At 32.6% G+C, this 18,592-nt stretch overlaps 1 protein-coding gene across 1 annotated transcript in view; it reads left to right on the top strand.

Moving 5' to 3' along the window:
* The window catches only part of LOC128182966 (E3 ubiquitin-protein ligase rnf213-alpha-like), an 80,155-nt gene that overhangs the window by 13,640 nt on the left and 47,923 nt on the right, over positions 1-18,592 (top strand). Inside the window, exons 8-20 of the mRNA XM_052851746.1 lie at positions 2,114-2,409; positions 3,720-3,940; positions 5,601-5,825; positions 5,915-6,110; positions 6,499-6,569; positions 7,824-8,109; positions 11,541-11,642; positions 12,741-12,839; positions 15,215-15,404; positions 15,990-16,304; positions 16,697-16,877; positions 17,559-17,955; positions 18,109-18,268. Of these exons, the coding sequence (XP_052707706.1) occupies positions 2,114-2,409; positions 3,720-3,940; positions 5,601-5,825; positions 5,915-6,110; positions 6,499-6,569; positions 7,824-8,109; positions 11,541-11,642; positions 12,741-12,839; positions 15,215-15,404; positions 15,990-16,304; positions 16,697-16,877; positions 17,559-17,955; positions 18,109-18,268 (2,739 nt within the window). The remainder of the gene's footprint in view (positions 1-2,113; positions 2,410-3,719; positions 3,941-5,600; positions 5,826-5,914; positions 6,111-6,498; positions 6,570-7,823; positions 8,110-11,540; positions 11,643-12,740; positions 12,840-15,214; positions 15,405-15,989; positions 16,305-16,696; positions 16,878-17,558; positions 17,956-18,108; positions 18,269-18,592) is intronic.

Here is an 18,592-nt window from a genome sequence, read left to right as displayed (position 1 = left end):
TATAATAATGTTCATGGAGAACATGTAATGTTTTGGGCACTAAAATTTGAATAAAGTTTAAGTCCTCCAAACTTCAGTGATCTCTGTGTTGAATTTAATGCATCAAAAACAAGAATATTATATACATGTATGCTTGAAGTGAATACAATGTACATAGAAAATTAAAACTTGGAATGCTACTCTTGCTTTGGCAAAGTAAACATCTTGAAAATGACAAATTCCTAGCGTGCTTTTCAGAAAATGTTAAAAAAGTCAGCTTGATGTGCAGTTGTTTGACTGAAGAACACTGCATGCATGACCTTGTGCATTAATTGCCTAAATTAAGTTTTAATGGGTCATTATCACAATTTTAATTTGAAATTTTTAGATTTCATTTTTTATTTTTAAGGCGTCGAGCTAATGCTCGGCAGCCTTCTAGCGATCGTCTGGATTGGCAATCGTCCAAAAATTCATGCACTGCACCGCCTTTTTAATGCGCATAAAAAAAAAATAAGTTCCTTGAAGTATTAAACGTATTACAAGATTTGTATTCCTTTTATTCAACTAAATTGTGTACAAAAAACCAACTTTGCCTCCCTGGTTATTGACAACTCATTGCATTAGTATAAATTTGCTTAATCAAGAAATGGCGGATGAATACAATAAGGTGCAATGTAAACATTCACTAAAATATTTTTTAAGTTTATCGCTTACCATTTGATTGGAGACTGTGCCCGATAGAAATAAAATTTGATATGTAAATGTATTTGTTATCGGGCATGGTCTCCAAAATAATTGTAAGCGATAAACTTATCAAGAGATTTTGTTGCATTTAATAAACACGATAATGCAGTTGGTTTGGTCGAGCATTTTAGATAGCACGTGTTGTGGATTTGTTTGTAAACAACCATAGCATAGGTAATCTTGTTTCAAACGGGAATTGAAATAAATAAAAGTATGTTTTATTATTATAATTAGGGACACACTGTTAATGTATTCAAATTATGAGCCTGTGAAATGTGCAAAGACTTTTTAAAGCAGAAAGAAAATAATAATCTTTTTTAAACTTTGAAATTTCTTCGATTTTTGTAACCATGATGAGTTATTGTATTATAAACTCATCACTACCTATTTTATAACGAAATATACTGATTATTGTTTTTGAAACAGCACAAAACGTAATTTATTTCCTTTTTTATTCTAATATTATTTGATAAACGACTTTATATATTAGTACAGAAATCCAAATTATTGATATCATTCTATATAAAAGAAAATGTCAGCTCGACGCCTTTGTGGCCGTTCCGGCCTTTGATTAATGTTCTAGCTGACAGCCGAAATCTGAATGTTTTTTTGTCAAGTTATAAGTGAAACAAACAATTCTTAATAATGTGAAAGAGACTTGTGTCATACATGCATGATTTTGTTTAGCTAGTATACAAAGGTTCATGTATTTACTGTTTAAAACTTTTTACCTCACCTGAACCATGTTTTTACTGGTCAGAGCTTTTCAGCTCACCTGAACTGAAGGTTCAAGTGAGCTAGCTTTTCTGATCATTCATTCATCCTTCTGTCTGTCTGTAAATTTTTCATATTGTTGACTTCCTCTCTAAAAACACTGGGCCAAATTTAACCAAACTTGGTACAAAGCATTCTTATAGGAAGGGGATTCTTCATTCATAAAACAAAGGGCACAACCCTTTATAATATAGATAATTGCAAAACAGTGAAAATAGGGTGCATGTCTTAAAGAGTCTTCTTCTCAAGAACCACTGCACCAGAAAAGCCAATATTTACAACAAAGCTTTGTTTACTTTTATGAAATGTGGTATGGGACACCCGTCAATATTAATATGGATAAAAGTTCATTAGAATCAGAAAACTTTTACCAGTTTAGATTTAAACGCAGGATTTATAGATTCATAGTGAACACTCTAACCCACTGTGCTACGCTGTTACTAGGTATTTGATTTGGAGAGAAAAAAATATTTCGTATTATAATTTATTTTTAATTATTGTTTATTTTGATAGAAAGTATGCCACAATATTGAGGTGTCCCATACCACATTAAGAAAAGATTCAAATATTAATTTATTTATACATATAGATACTTATTTTTTATTTTTTATGAAAGATGGCTGCAGTCAATATGATGGTGTCTTGAACCAGATACCAGAGAAAGGACTTTACCAGAAATTTAAATCCTTTATGGGATTTGATGACTATGAGAAGAAGTTGGAGAGTGATCTAAAATTGACTGTCAAAGCATTTTTTCCAAAATGGAAACATTTTCAGAAAGATGGAGAGGAATTTTCCCCTGCAGATGTAATGAATTCACTGACAACATTGTACAAAGGATTAAAAAAGAATTACTTCATGACATGCAAAAAGTGGAGAAATGAATCGGATTTTACACAAGATGTTGGAAAGGTAATGCATCATAAATTAAGTTAGCAGTTGAGTTTGGGCTAGGTGATGAATCTAATTTATTACGGTAACCATATACTAGATTTTGGACAAGAAAATTATGTACAAAACTCTTATTAGCCAGAACACAGGGACCAAGGTTGTTTTGACATTAATTTCAATGTAACCTTTATTTATGGTTTCATTGAAATTAATATCAAAACAGTGAGCAGAAATAAAAATAATATAAGAACCAAAACTTAAAACAAAGATATTTTTATATGCATGTGTATCTTGTTTATCTATAGGTATAAAATATAAAGTATTGAAATGATGGTATAAATTGCTTATCAGATTCTACTGAGTGACTTCTCCTTTTATTCTGTGCATAATAGTTCTTAAGAAATCTGATTATGCTCAATTTGCTCACAAAGCTATGTCATGATTTAAAGCTGAAGACAATTCATAAATAGCCGCCAGCACATGGATAATGATATAAACTCTTCGATTTGGTTACACTTGTAACAGGATGGAAAAAGTAATAACAGACCATACCGGGATTTAAACCCTGGCCTCCTGAATCGCTAGTCTACCAACTAAAGTATCTGGAGCTGGTATTCAAACCGATCTGACTGTCAAACACCTAACTGCACACCTGAACTGCATATGACTGACTTGCAGGGTTCCTTATGCTGTCATAGATTCCTTAAAATTGTTTTATGTGCAGTTTCTGTTTGTATATAATACATTGACCTGTGTAGTTAATATTACTTTTCTTCTGGCTTTGAATAATTGCAAGAAATTTGGTAATTTCATCACAAGCAAGAAACATGGCTATGAGAGATTTACTGTAAATTCCTTATTTTATGCGAGTCGTAAATTCCGCGATTCCGCTATTTTGTATCAAATCGCGAGAATACGAAATTGCAATCACCAATTTTTTATTATAATTTCCTATAGTTCAAAACTGTCTTAAAAATAAAAGTAATAAGATTTTTAAATTTGTGAGGATTGCCTCTCGTGATTTTACGTGGAAATTAATTCCTCGCGTTTAATTAGAAATTTACAGTACATTTTTACAGATGAATTACTTTGTACTGTCAAGAAGTAAGTGACTTACATGGGAGTTGTGGGGATGAGATAGCAATGAGAAAAGAGAAACACGGCAGACAATGGCTTTTACCAGTAGTGTTTAGCTTTAGGCAGTTTATATTTATTTTTCCAAGTATTAATTACTAAGCGTGGATATTTATCTGATAGAAATTATTTAGCTAAAATGAGTAATCAAACTGCATGGATTCCATGGATTGACATAAAAAATATTGTTCTTTCAGGCCATGTCTGAGGTTGTTCAGCCTGTGTTTGAAGCTTTGGCAGAAAACAAGGATATCATCTCAGCAATTGCAATAATATGCCTTGCTGAAGATTTTCATATTTCATTAAACCAAACCAAGAAAACCATTCTTTTCCATTGTTTGGTGCTGAAAGGGGACAGTCGAACAAAATCATGTAAAGCTTACAATGACCTGCTTGAGAGTTACAAGGATATGATACCGTAAGTATTTCTCAGCAATCTAAGGATGACATGTTTTCAATCTTGACAGTAATTTTTTCCTTGACAACGATTTTAAAATAAATTATTCAAGAATTATGCTTGTTTTCCTATGTTGTAGAAAAGATCTCATCAAGTCATTCACTTCTTTCTTTGAATTGCATTCTACTGCAGTATTATGATTCATAATACAACTTATTTAATTTTAAAAAAGTCTTAATTGTTAATTTTGTTAAAAGCAGGTTGAACAGGCAGCATTTTATGTCAGTAATATTTTTTTAAATTGGGCCATTTGATTGAATAAAAAATTCAACTTAACTTGTAATTCTGTGATGATTAAGGAATATTAATTTTTATGTCCCCTTTCCAAGAACGGAGGGCATATTGCTTTGCTCCACATTCATTGACAATGGTTTTCTCTGGGTGTCAATTTCAACTGTTACCCTCACAAACAGGCACTCTTTATTTAAGGAATGAATTCAATATTTATTTGTTTTATACGATATAAAATGGTTTGGGGCAGTTTACGCTTTATAAAACGCGAAGCTGTTTATGAAAAAGCGTAAACTGTTTCAAACCATTTTATATCGTATAAAACTAATAAATATTGAATTCATTACTTATAATTTAATTTTTTTTACTCTTCATTGTAGAAAAAACGGTTATTTGACCTTTAAAATGATGTAAAATTGTACAAAATTCAATACGTATTAATTTTGACGTTAGTCTTACTATGACGTAGGCAACATTCTTTATATGATATAGAATAATTTTTTAGCCAATCAGAAAGTGCGTTACAACCAGAATTAAGTTATTTAATGTCAATGTTATGTAATCACATCATTATAAATCATTGATGACCTTTTGACCCTGAATCAACTAAAAGAAAGTTCGCCTAGAAATAACTGCTTTGCTCTTCATTAGATCTAGAGGAAAGATAATTTCAAATGTAAATTAAGAAATAAAGTACAAGTTTTCGTGAATGTTGCAGAATAACCTCTTCGGTCTCGAAATGTTGTTTTGAAATATAAAAGCTGAGGCTTTTATATTTCAAACAACATTTCGAGACCGAGGAGGTTATCCTGCAACATTCACGATAACTATTCTACTAGCAGCCCCGTATTTCTACAGATCGCTTCTCCTATAGAGAGACGATCTAGGTCATTTTGATGGCTGATCGTGAAACCCCAACAGTTTTGTTAGTAATGTTTACATGTGTATGGATCACAGGAATCACATGCAGACGACAGAATTTTTCTTCGGATTTTTAATTCTCTTCACTTATTTATAAAATATCTTTGAATCATATTCCTAATATTTTAAGGGCAATTTTATACGACTATTACTACTACACGTTATATATTTTATGTTAAAACACTCAGTAAAAATGTGCTAGGGAGGTTCTAGGATATCACGAATACACATCATTTTGACTGGAACTAACACATGAAATTGATATGGTTTTAAAACTTTTTACGGTTTGAAGTTGTACTTTCATGATCAGTGCGAGACAAATAGGTATTTCTGATCTGATAATTTACAGATGACGTTCGTAGTATATTAGAGAATAATGTCCGCGGTCTCGTTTCAATGGGATCTCGGCAATAACTGTAGTAGAATATTACATTATTGACATTTTAGTTACATTTGAATTTGATTTTAGAGACGTGCTGAATGCTTTGAGAAGGCTTATAAGGTCTGAAAAATCCACTGATGATCCAACCTGGCTATGCTGTCTCCCACTATTCCACTTTCTGAGTAAGAAATGTGAACCATATGAAGACACCCCTCTACTCGATAATCACACTGCAAGAAAGCCTGTCTGGTGGGGAAAAGATGACATTGATGAAGAGATGGATTTCTTGAAGGGAAAATCATTCTGGAAAATGTAGTAATCATTCTCTGTGTGAATTTTTAATTATGTTGATTACATGCACATGAATATAGCAATTTTATTTCATTTTATTCTTTTTGAAGGGAACCAGCCTCTGTGTTGCAGATGTTGGAACCAATGTTTGAGATAGACTTCTATCTGCCAAGGTGTTTCATGGCTGTTCTAAGGTTTGAAAAATTAAACGTCGTCTCCACAGGACTTTTTCCTCCAGAAGTCACTCTGGCTGGGCTGTTCTATTACTTCAAGACTTTCTACTTTGACACTGAGTCCAATAGAAAGGTTATAAGAGTTTATTGAGCTTCCCTTAGCAGAATTGAGCTGAATTTTAAAAAATGATACTCATTTCGTAGTTTGCATGCTTATAGGTTAATTCAAACCATGCATACCAGTATTTAGTTTAAATTTATCAAATTCTGCTTTGTCTGCAGGAAAATTCATTGCAATTTAATTAGATACATTATGAATAAGATAATTAATAAGTACAATTAAAGATAGCCCATTTCAAGATCAAGCATGGATATCTTCTTGTTTATTAGCACACTTAAAGGTTATGTGTTAGATTACTCGTAATACTACTATACTACATGTATTGATAACAGTTTTTGAAATATAGGGGATTCATTGAAGTGATAACATTATCGATTTTGTTTTTATTTTCCAAACCTAGATTGTATGCAATTGCTTGGAGACAGTCTATTCTCAGCTAGCTAAAATTGTCAGCAGAAATGAAGATGAGATGTAAGTAGATAAATGTTATTTGTAATGTCACATCTATGAAAGCTGGTATTAATACAGTGTACTTATTTAAAGGAAAATAAAAATTACGAAGCTTCTCAATTAAGATAAGGAAATCCAAACTTCTCCACTATATGTGTATTACAAATTTACAGTAAACTTATAGCAAAGTCAATAAAAATTATTTTTTTAATTCTTAATCTTGAAATGGGGTGATAACAAATTGTTTATCTCCAGGCACGTAGCATCAGGGGGGCCTGGCGCGCCCCCCCCCCCCTACTTTTTCTCGCAGCAACAAATTTTTTAAAATTGACATATAAAAAATTGAGTTATCAGAGAGTTGGCCCCCACACTTTTTTTGGAGTATGTAAAAAATTGATATGAAAATAAGAAAATGAGGAGTGAAATCGAAGTTATATACTATGCCAGCCGCCCCCTGATTATTTATGAAAAAAATACAAGCTTTTGAACTTAGTCAATTTTTGGCAAAAAATTGCATATAGGGTACCCTCATTGTACGGATAACTCCTCCTACAGTTTTCAAGATAGGAAGTTGTTCTTTTGCAGATCAATTGTACATATATCAGAGGTGTGCATATTGCTAGGATTTAGATTTCCGATTATTTATGAAAAGAATACTAGCTTTTGAACTAAGTCATTTTTTGGCAAAAAATTGCATATAGGGTACCCTCATTGTACGGATAACTCCTCCTACAGTTTTCAAGATAGGAAGTTGTTCTTTTGCAGATCAATTGTACATATATCAGAGGTGTGCATATTGCTAGGATTTTGATTTCTGATTATTTATGAAAAAAATACCAGCTTTTGAACTTAGTCATTTTTTGGCAATATATTGCATATAGGGTACCCTCATTGTATGGATAACTCCTCCTACAGTTTTCAAGATAGGAAAATGTTCTTTTTTAGCAGATCAATTGTACATATATCAGAGGTGTGCATATTGCTAGGATTTAGATTTCCGATGATTTATGAAAAAAATACCAGCTTTTGAACTTAGTCATTTTTTGGCAAAATATTGCATATAGGGTACCCTTTCACCTTATCCATTTCACTGGATACGAGTTGACATGGATTATAGATACAGTTCACATAAAAGAAAACCCGGTTCGCTGTCACATTGACAGCTTTTCACTTGTTTATTTGTAAGTCAATAATGAATGAGGCAATGTTCAATACAGGTATATAATAGATAGATAAATAAATTAATAATATGCAAACTACAAACTATAATTTCAGATCCCACAATGTGTTGGCCAGTTGCTACTTGTCCTACAGGATTGGGGGTGATCTGTTCTTAACAGCAAATGCAAGACACAGCAGTGAAACTGAAGTTATGATCCAAGTTATCAAGGCCTATGTCATGTCCCTTGCTGTGTTTGATCATTTGATGAACAAAAGTTGTGAGGCAACCAAGAACTTTCCCAAGAAAACTGACCTCTTGGCTCATTTAGAGGGAAGAAAAAAAAACATACTTTATTGGCTGAATGGATTCATGTACTTCAATGTTGAGAAAGACCTGAAAGTGAGTGCTCTCTCTCTCTCTCTCTCTCTCTTTAATTATATTAAGGGTCTACATTTTTCTACAATCACATATGCACTTACGTTATTTACTTTCTAGAAATTTAAAGCTAAATAGATATTGTTTCACTTTAAACAGCATTGTCATTTGTGCTGATATGAATGCTAAAAGGGGCCAAGCTAAGATAATGATGGATATTAAGTAACTTCAATGAAATGCAATTTATGCTGTCTTCTAAAAACACCTGATACAGAAGTATTCTAAAAATAGATCACTCTCATAACAAAATAATTATGCTTCCTGGACAAGGAATGCAGCAGTTACTTATTATACATGTACATTGACAGCTTTCATATACAATCCTGTAACAAAATTGATCACAAAGGTAATGCACTATCAATAACACATGATGCAGGGAAGATCACTTAGCATTCTGAATTTGTCTGGAATGTTTTCACTGTAAAGTCCAATTAATCTGTGTTTTAATGAATAATTATAATAATTAACATTTAATTTTTTTCTAAAGTCAGTTTTTATTGTGCTAAGCATAGCTCATCGCTTTATTGTTATTACACTTTTACTTCTGGTGCATCAAATATCCACTGCCTATGAGCAGAAAAACACCTGATTCATTTAAACTGATTAGGGAACCAGTTTTAGGGGTTTACGCACATATTTGCAAGGGCTATTGTGAATCTAATGTGAGGGGCTTACTTATATCATTGCTGCATGCTACGGGGTACCACGCAGTGATGAGGAAATATAGTGCGTATACAGAGGATGTTGAAAAATCAAATCGATTCTCTCTAACTAAGTTTGCACAAAGTAAATTTTCTTTAGAACCAAGTTAGGTTAGTGCTTTTCAGTACTTAGTCTATCAGTACTTTGAATAAATCAATGTTTTTTAGCTCACCTAGACGAAGTCTATGCTATATCCCCGGCGTCGGCGTCCGGACCTGGTTAAAGTTTTTGTTGCAGGTATCTGTATCTAAGCTATTACTTGTCCTATCTTCACCAAACTTGCATGGATGATGCATCTGGACCTACTTAGGGACTTGAAAGACTTGGATGCTGACTCTGGGTCCTAAATTTCAGATGCTGAAGGAGGTTAAGGTTTTTGGAGCAGGTTAAAGTTTTTGTTGCAGGTGCCCTTTGATAGCAATATCTAAGTTACTGCTGGTCCGTACTTCACCAAACTTGCATGGATGGTGTGTCTTATGATACTGATGCACCAGACAGGCTTGAATGCTGAATCTGAGCTATAGGTTTCGGATGCTGGAGGTGGTTAAGGTTTTAAGAGCTGGTTAAACTTTTTGTTGCAGGTGCCCTCTGATGATAATATCTTAGTTACTACTGGTCCTTACTTCACCAAACTTGTATGTTTGGTGCGTCTTATGATACTGATGCACCTGACAGGCTTGAATGCTGAATCTTAGCCATAGGTTTCGGATGCTGGAGGAGGATAAGGTTTTAAGAGCTGGTTAAAGTTTTAGAAACAGGTGCCCTATAATGATGATATCTTAGTTATTACTTGTCCTAACTTCACCAGACTTCCATGGATGGTGCGTTTTATGATACTGATGCACCTGACAGGCTTGAATGCTGAATCTGAGCCATAGGTTTCGGATGCTGGAGGAGGTTAAGGCTTTTGGAGCTGGTTAAAGTTTTTTGATCAGGTGTCCTCTAATGTTATATCTTCGCTACTCCTGGTCCAAACTTCATCAAACTTGTGTGGATGGTGTGTCTTATTATACTGATGCACCTGAATGCTGAGTCTGAGCCATAGGTCTCGGATGCTGGATAATGTTAAGTTTTTTTTAACAGGTCACATTTTACCTAGATATTGTTACTATTTCAAACTTATATAGTTGATTAAACCAATCGCAGAGGAAGCTTCAGATGCAGAGCTTGATCTCCATTATCAAGGATGCTAAAAAATATATCTTAGTTATTACAGGTCCTAACTTCACCAAACTTGAATGGATGACGTGTCTTATAATACAGATGCACATGATAGGCATGGATGCTGAATCTGAGCCATAGGTTGCGGGTGCTGGAGGTTAAGGTTTAAATTGCTGGTGCCCTCTGATGATGATATCTTAGTTATTACTGGTCCTTACTTCACCAAACTTGCATGGGTGATGCGTCTTATGATACTGATGCACCTGACAGGCTTGAATGCTGAATCTGAGCCATAGGTTACGGATGCTGGATGCATTTAGTTTTTTGGAACGGTCACATGTTTAATAGATGATGGCTTGCATAGTTGATTTAACTATATTATAAATGAAACGCAGAGGTTGCTTCAGATGCAGAGCCTGATCTCCATTATCAAGGATGCTAAAGAAATTTCCTACCTCACTTAAACCTGCTTGATAGAAAGATGAGGTTGTTGTTAGATGATATAACATGATTCCTATGATAAAGTAGTGTATGATATGAAACACTATTTTTTAATATGATACAATATAATATCATGTTATTGTAAAAAGTTATATGATACAATATGATATTGTATCAATTTTTTTGATATTTTAAGTTATGATATTGTATCATGATATTGTTCTGTATACTGTATTGTATATTATGATACAATATTATATAATATTATATTGTATCTATAATATTGTATCATAGGATATTGTATAATATGATATTGGTTTCTGTTACAGTAATATACAATTATATAACGTGAAATGATATTGAAATATTATATATTATCGTATCATACGATATTGTATAATATGATATTGGTTTAAATGATATATTATTGTATCATATGATACAATATGTATAATATAATATTGTATTATATAATATTTTACTTTATCACATGATATTGTATCATTTGATATGATACAATGTTGTATCAAATTGTATTGTATCATATGATACAATATCATATTATGTATCAAATTTTATACAATATCATACAATACAATATCATACTATATTATACAATATGATATCATATGTTTCAATGTTATGATGTATTATGTAATATGATATTGTATCATATAATGCGATATTGTATTATATATAATGATGTGTTGTATTATGTGATCAAATACAATAAGGTTTAACACAATACAATGTCATTTCATATTTACAATATCATCTTTGTTTATTACAGTATATTATTGTATTATATGATATATATTGTAAGTATGATAGGATGCAATATTTAATTTTATATTATTATATTGATTAACATATGAACATATGATTATCATACAATTTTTTAACAGATTATATATGATTTTATGTCAAAACAGAATCCATGAATATCCAAGATCATAAAGTATGATTTTCATATATTATGATAAAGGTGGTCTCATAAAGGTGATGTTTTATAAGGGTGATGCCTCGTCTCGGTGAGCTCTGTAATCTGAGATTACCTATGTTTTAATTTATGACTGTTTACCTTGTTTTAGGTGTGGGACTGTGTGCTGTCAATGGATATACCAGCCAGTACTATCAAAGATGCCTTTATGATGGAACTAAAAGAAAAACTGCAAAGCGACCTGAGGAAAAATGTAATCTCAATGTCTAATGAATGCATTTATTAGAAAGTAAAGAAATATATATAGATTATTACATGGCAATTTTTACATCGCATCCTATGTTAGCCCAAGTCGCTGTATATCAGACTAAGAGCCGTCAGGCTTGAGAGCTGATTTACAGCGACTGAGGGTTGATATAGGATACAATATAAAAATTGCCATGTTTTGACTTTTATATCATATGCTTAAAGAAAATATTAAAGTAGCAATAAAAAACAGCATGTGATGAATGGATACTAGTATCGACAAATTCTTCCATGTTTATATATTTATTTTCATCTCTAATAAACTTCACTGAAAGGATCTATTGGAAATAACAATTGAATTGACCCAGAGGGGAGATGGATTTCTGGAAAAAATTACTTTTGAAAATCAAAATTTTGTTGTAATTTTCCATCGCACATATTTCTAAATTTTTCATTTTGAACCTATCATATTGCTCTTGCAATTTCATTATTAATCTTCAAAATTGGCGAAAACACCATTCTCTCATGAAAATGGTATAAATCTGCATGGTTTATGGCCTAGATATCCATCAGGACCAGCCTGCATGCCCCTAAGAAAACCTACGATATTAAAATAAAATAGTTATGCAAGTCTTTTCATCGTTTGAAACATAAACAGTTTTTAAATTTTTAAAAATAAACAAGAAGACGTTAATAGTAAAGTAATAAGTAGTATGCTAGCCACCTTGCTTTAGTTTATCTATGAAAACATATAAACATAAAACCTACTTTGAAAGTGAACATACCTGGGAAAAATATACCTTGTATGGCTTTTCAGTAGTAGTTCATACACTCTGATAAGAGTGATAGGTCCTGTGTTAAACTATAAGATTTAGAGTCCTTTCCAAAAGTATTCAGGCAGGGAGGAAATTCAATTAAATGCATTTATGAGACTCCTCCACAATTTTGAGTATGGGCTATGGTACTCGGGTGACAGTTAAGGCCTATTGGCCTCTTGTTTAATTTTCCTTTTAAATTGATATAGAGCAAATTAATGAGTACTTTAGTTAATTATTAGTTAAAAGAATAAGAAAAAATATATTTTTAATGTTTATTTCTTTTACAGAAATGGACAGTACAGGAAAAACTGGTTGAGTTATATTGTAAAGGAGCTGAGCAATTTGGTTCCATTATACAGGAAATATTGGGATCATTTGCTTTCCAGGTACATTAATGTATAATTTTACAGAGAGAGAAAGAGGTGGGTCTGTAAAAAGTTTGGTCTTCTGCTTCTGTGATAATTCTCAAGAAGAAAAATATTACAAGCGTGTATAGTAAATTTATTGTAACTAATTTGACCAAAAAATAGGGAATTTTTCAAAATAGGATAATCATTTTTAAAATTATTTTTTGAGATTTTGATAAGCAAATAAAAATTCAAAGCTTACGAATATCATCTGTTTTCTAGATCTGAAACTATTATAGATTATTTACATTTATTACAATATTTCAACACAGATAATGTGAAAAAGGGGAACCAGATAGTATTGCACAATAAGTCATATAATTTGGTACCACCCTTAATTTCCCCTAAGTTATGAATATCAAAAATATTGTGCTCTGCATTCTCTGATTTAGAATAAGAGGGCAAAATTGGGCTTTTTAAATTAATATTTTTAATAGCAACTAAACATTATCATTATGATATCTATTTAATTTTGAAAAAAAGATGTCTTTATAATACAACAACAAAATTAAATACAGGCCTATACAAACCAGAGGTACACAAGAGGCTGTGTCCCCCCCCCCCCCCACACACACATACACACATATTTATGATTTCAAATTCATAATAAAAAATATGCTAACCCTTTTTAAATCTGAGACTCATTCATATTGTCAAATTCTCCAATTTGCTCTTTTAGAAATGTAAGTTTCTAGTTATAAAACTAGTTATACCCCCCCCCCCCCAAAACGAAGTTTGGGGGGGGGGGGGGTATATAGGAATCACTCTGTCCGTCTGTGCAATCGTGTCCGGTCCATATCTTTCTTATGGAGAAACATTGGAAGTTCTTACTGAACACAAAGATTGCTTATGACCTAAGGGTGTGTCATGACCTTGACCCAAGGTCATTCGGGCAAGGTCAAGGTCACTTGCAAAAAAAAATACAAAATTCGTGTCCAGTCCATATCTTTCTTATGGAGAAACATTGGAAGTTGTTACTTCACACAAAGATTGTTTATGACCTAAGGGTGTGTCATGACCTTGCCCCAAGGTCATTTGGGCAAGGTCAAGGTCACTGGCAGAAAACATACAAAAATTCGTGTCCGGTCCATATCTTTCTTATGGAGAAACATTGGAAGTTCTTTTTTCACACAAAGATTGCTTATGACCTAAGGGTGTGTCATGACCTTGATCAAAGGTCATTAGGGCAAGGTCAAGGTCACTGGCAGAAAAAGTGCAAAATTCGTGTCCGGCCCATATCTTTCTTATGGAGAAACATTGGAAGTTCTTAATTCACACAAAGATTGCTTATGACCTAAGGGTGTGTCATGACCTTGATCCAAGGTCATTTGGGCAAGGTCAAGGTCATTGGGGAAAAAAGTGCAAAATTTGTGTCTGGTCATTATCTTTCTTATGGAGAAGCAATGAATGTTCTAACTTCACACAAATATTGCTTAGGACCAAAGGGTGTGTCATTACCTTGACCCAAGGTCATTTGGGCAAGGTCAAGGTCACTGGCAGAAAAAGTGCAAAATTTGTGTCTGGTCATTATCATTCTTATGGAGAAGCATTGAATGTTCTTACTTTACACAAATATTGCTTATGACCAACAGTTTTAAAAAAATAGAGCAGTTGTTCTTTAAAGAAAATAGACGGTGAAATAGATTCATCCAATATTTTCTATAATTGGAAAAATACAAGCATTTGATTTTTATCTTAGCGGGGGGTATCAATTGTGAGCTTGCTCACAGTACCTCTAGTTTAAATTTGATTTTTAAGTGACTGTTATCACTAAAAGAGTGGAACAGGTTTAAAAAAATTACTTATGACACCAAATTTGGCAATACAGCAATTTTTGGTAAAATAATCAGATATAAAATAGCAAAAAATCTGTAATGAGAACACATATAACTTTTCACATTTCACAGTTTTTTTTAAATCACATACTTTTTCTTTTGACACAGAAACAGCAGATAAATTTGTCTAAATTAATGTTTGAAAGTTATTTGCAATTTCTCAAAACAACTCCATCTCGAAAAATGCTAATTTTCCTACATATTTCATATGAAAAGCATCAAAACAGCACCATTAACAATATCAAGTTTATAAAAATAGTGTAGACAACTTTGATAAAAATTTTATAAAATGAACTGTAAATTTTTAAGAATCATTTTTCATATTTTCAGGGTATGTTTTCTCGTGAGATTTTTTATAGGGTAAACTCAAACCTTAGGTTTGAACATTACTATTTGGTAGATTTATACTGGTTTGGTTTAAAACTTGCATACATTAGCTAGGTTAAAAATAATGATTTCTTTTAAAAACTTTCTTTCATAATGAAGGAAATGTTGAATATAGAGAGACATCTGTTTTAGGCTCTAGAGGATGGATGTTTCTGTGAGGACAGGATAATGTTAGGACCAGGAGCTTTGAGATATGGAAACATGTTGTCAAGATTATTTGAAAGATCCTGGAACAATAACAAATTGTCAGACACCAAACCAAGAGATGTTCTGAGGTTCACGTTATCCTGGAAACCATTCATTCATTTCTTGGAAATGTTTTGTGAGTTATCTTTGATGCATATACTTATTAATAAACAAAATAAATTATAATCCTTTCCGGAGATATGATGAGAGTCAGCATCTGATCAAATGATTTGTGACTCTTTTTAATTCTTTCTATAGAAACTGTTTTACAATATCTCTAATTCATATGCATGCCACTTGATTGCTCATACAAATTTCAACATTTTTTGGGAATTATTTAAATTTCAAACGCTTTGTGAGCACATGATATCATGCTTTCCAGAGATAATCTGGTTCATGTTACAGAACATGTTACTGAAATAAAATGTTTTCAAATTATTCGTTGCAAATTGGAAGTACATGTTTTACAGCCTGTATGATTTTTACAGGTACTGTATCAGATTTTTTATTGATTGATAAATTTGGTGGTGTAAGGAACCATCTGTTATATAGCATTATAGATATATAGTATGGAACAAACCACACAGACCCTCTACTATAGCCACTAAAGAGAGATAAATATGAAATAGTTCCTTAACAAGAGTTATATCTTATGTTACTTTCAATTGAAACTACTGAATAAATTGTACATTAAAGAAATACTAATGCTTGTAAATTACAGATCAAAAAGAGAAATCTGATGTGTTGTCAGAAGACTGCCAGGTACACTTCATACAGGCAGCCACATTGTTGAAGGTAGCGATGGACACCCTGATGGAGGGAACGGTGCTGGTAGGGGACCTAGAGATCATTAACAACGCCGTGGACACATTCATACATCTGAACAAATCTATCTCCAAGCGTGAAAGAGGAAACGAAGGATTCGATGAAGCACTGGTGAGGGAAACCTTGATTCTGAGATGCAGAGAAGTCAGGAAGTTTGAAGAGGTCAAAACAAATGTCCAAGTCTTTACTCAAATGTGCCAGCACTTCAGAGGTAATTAGTGAATTTCATTTTAAATAATGTTAACAGGTACAGTTTTCATAATGCCAAAAAAATTAGAAATTGGTTATTCAAAAACTTGGTTTACTTATTCAAAACTAGATTTAGGAATATGTGTTTTATTTTATAATATAAACTCTTTCATCAACATACCGGTAGTAGTGCATAAAGAAAGTTTATTAGATTCAATAAGAATAAAAAGTGGTAAGGCACTTTATGTATTGAAATGCAGACTGATCTGAGAACAAGTTAATTTTTTGGGGCCAGTGGACAATGTTATCTATTGTATTAGGTTTTTTTTCATTCTAGCAGCATGCAGTCTTAAAATTTTAAAAGATTCTTTGTAGTATCCAAAAGACTAAGTATTGTAAATTCTTCATTTGCAGTTGATCTTAGTGATATTGATCTAAAGATTGAAGAGTTGTCAAATGTAGACAACAGAAAACTGTGTGACATTTGCAAGCCTGGTATAAGAGAGAGAATTTCTGACATTGAGAACTATGATCCTGTTGTGATCGCTTTTAATATTCCACTTGACATGCAGTGTATATTGGCTGATCTCAAGAGGTAAGAAGATTACAAATCAAAGTACTGAGTGTACTTACTGGTTGAGTTAGATTTTATGGGTTAAGTCTTGCTTAAGTAAGCAGCTAGCTAGAGTACATTGCAGTAAATGCTATTGGAGCTGGCATTGAGACGATTCTTACCTTTGAGAGTATATAGAGTAAAGGAAGTTGAAAAATTAAATAGTAAAAATTATGTACATGTAAGTTCTCAATTTTGTTGTACAATTGTTAAATTTTGCCCCTTGTAATTTTCGCCCTCTCACACTAGTAAACAGTTTTGCCCAATCTTGAATTCACACAGAACCAGTTTTGTTGAAGGGGAGATAATTTGAGAAACTTGAATTTGCCCAGTCTCAAATTCGCCATCTTACTAGGAGGGTAAAAAGAGCGAAAATAAAACAGGAGCGAATATTTTTCTGTATACAGTAGAATAAATTTTAAAAAAATGAAAATAATGAAACAAATTATAAATCAAACCCAATTTGGCAAACCCTGAATATTCTAGACGCTATTGAATATAGAGATATTGCAGTCAGATGTTTTTAAATTCGATAAGAAGTGCTATAATTAACAGTAAATAAATAAAGAAGAGTTTTTAAATCCATCGGCGGTGTGGACTTAGACACTCTTTTTCTTAGCCGTGATTGTAAATGAGAAAACTGGAGATTTGGAAATTTTGCAGACTTTCGCAAGGATCTCTATTTTTGAATATGTGGACCAAACAAGGAACACAGGAAGTCAAAACTAAAGGGCGTCCTCTGACGGTTGATGAGGTGATGGAAAATGTCTGGCATGTCACCTACCCTACATGGATGAAGCTCAGCAAGCGTATTGCCGAGGGAAACATAACATTCAAGGAATTTCAAGAACACTTTAAAAATGTGGCAACAGATAATTTAAAACAACAGCTGTCTTATTTACCTGGAGGCAAAAGAGACTGGGTAACCGAACGGCTTCAGCAGGTTAAGGAGCACTGGGAACTTCAGCAGTGTGTCACCGGGGCCAGCATAATCCTGGAGGTCGTCAAAGAGTATGATTTGAAGGGAAATTTTGAACCTATTAGAATGATTGTGAAAATGGTAAATATTTTGGGGTTTTTTCTGTTTCTTTCCTTTTTGGCTTTGTTGAGTAGACATTTGGAAAAATATTTTGATTTCTAGGAAGAACCTTTTAATCTGCATTGTGGAGAATTACATGGGCTTTACAATGAAATGTTTCAATCTCTCTTTTAGGTACATGGTACAGACTCCGATTCTAAAATGAGCGACTTCAACAAATCATTAATGGACGCCTGTGATATCCTGAGAGAAATAGGTCCAAGTGAAACAGAATGCCTTCAGGAGTTTATCAACTGTAAAACACTCATTGATTGGTTAAAAAAATCCATGGAAAGTAAGTTAAAGTTTTTGTTGTAATGTGTTAAAATGCTGTATGTACCGAGATTATTTGAGAAAATATTAATATTGGTTATTAAAGTTTTAATTAAGTTAAACATGCACTGTTCAGCTTAGAAATAAAGTTGAGACATCATAAACAAATAACAAGTACATTCATGGCTGTTGATGGATGAAAATACATGTATCGACACTGAAAAAAAGCTTTGTGCTTGAAGTACATGTAATTATAGATTTCTTATTATATGCTAGCTAGTACATGAATTTAATTTCGTGGTTCTGCTGTTTTCTTTTAAACCCTAAGTAAGAAAAGATAGACAGA

This window comes from Crassostrea angulata, chromosome 5, assembly GCF_025612915.1.
Source record: "Crassostrea angulata isolate pt1a10 chromosome 5, ASM2561291v2, whole genome shotgun sequence".
In the NCBI taxonomy this organism is placed as follows: Eukaryota; Metazoa; Mollusca; class Bivalvia; order Ostreida; family Ostreidae; genus Magallana; species Magallana angulata.
The sequence above is the reverse complement of the archived record's forward strand: the minus strand, read 5'-3'. Positions and strand labels throughout refer to the sequence as shown.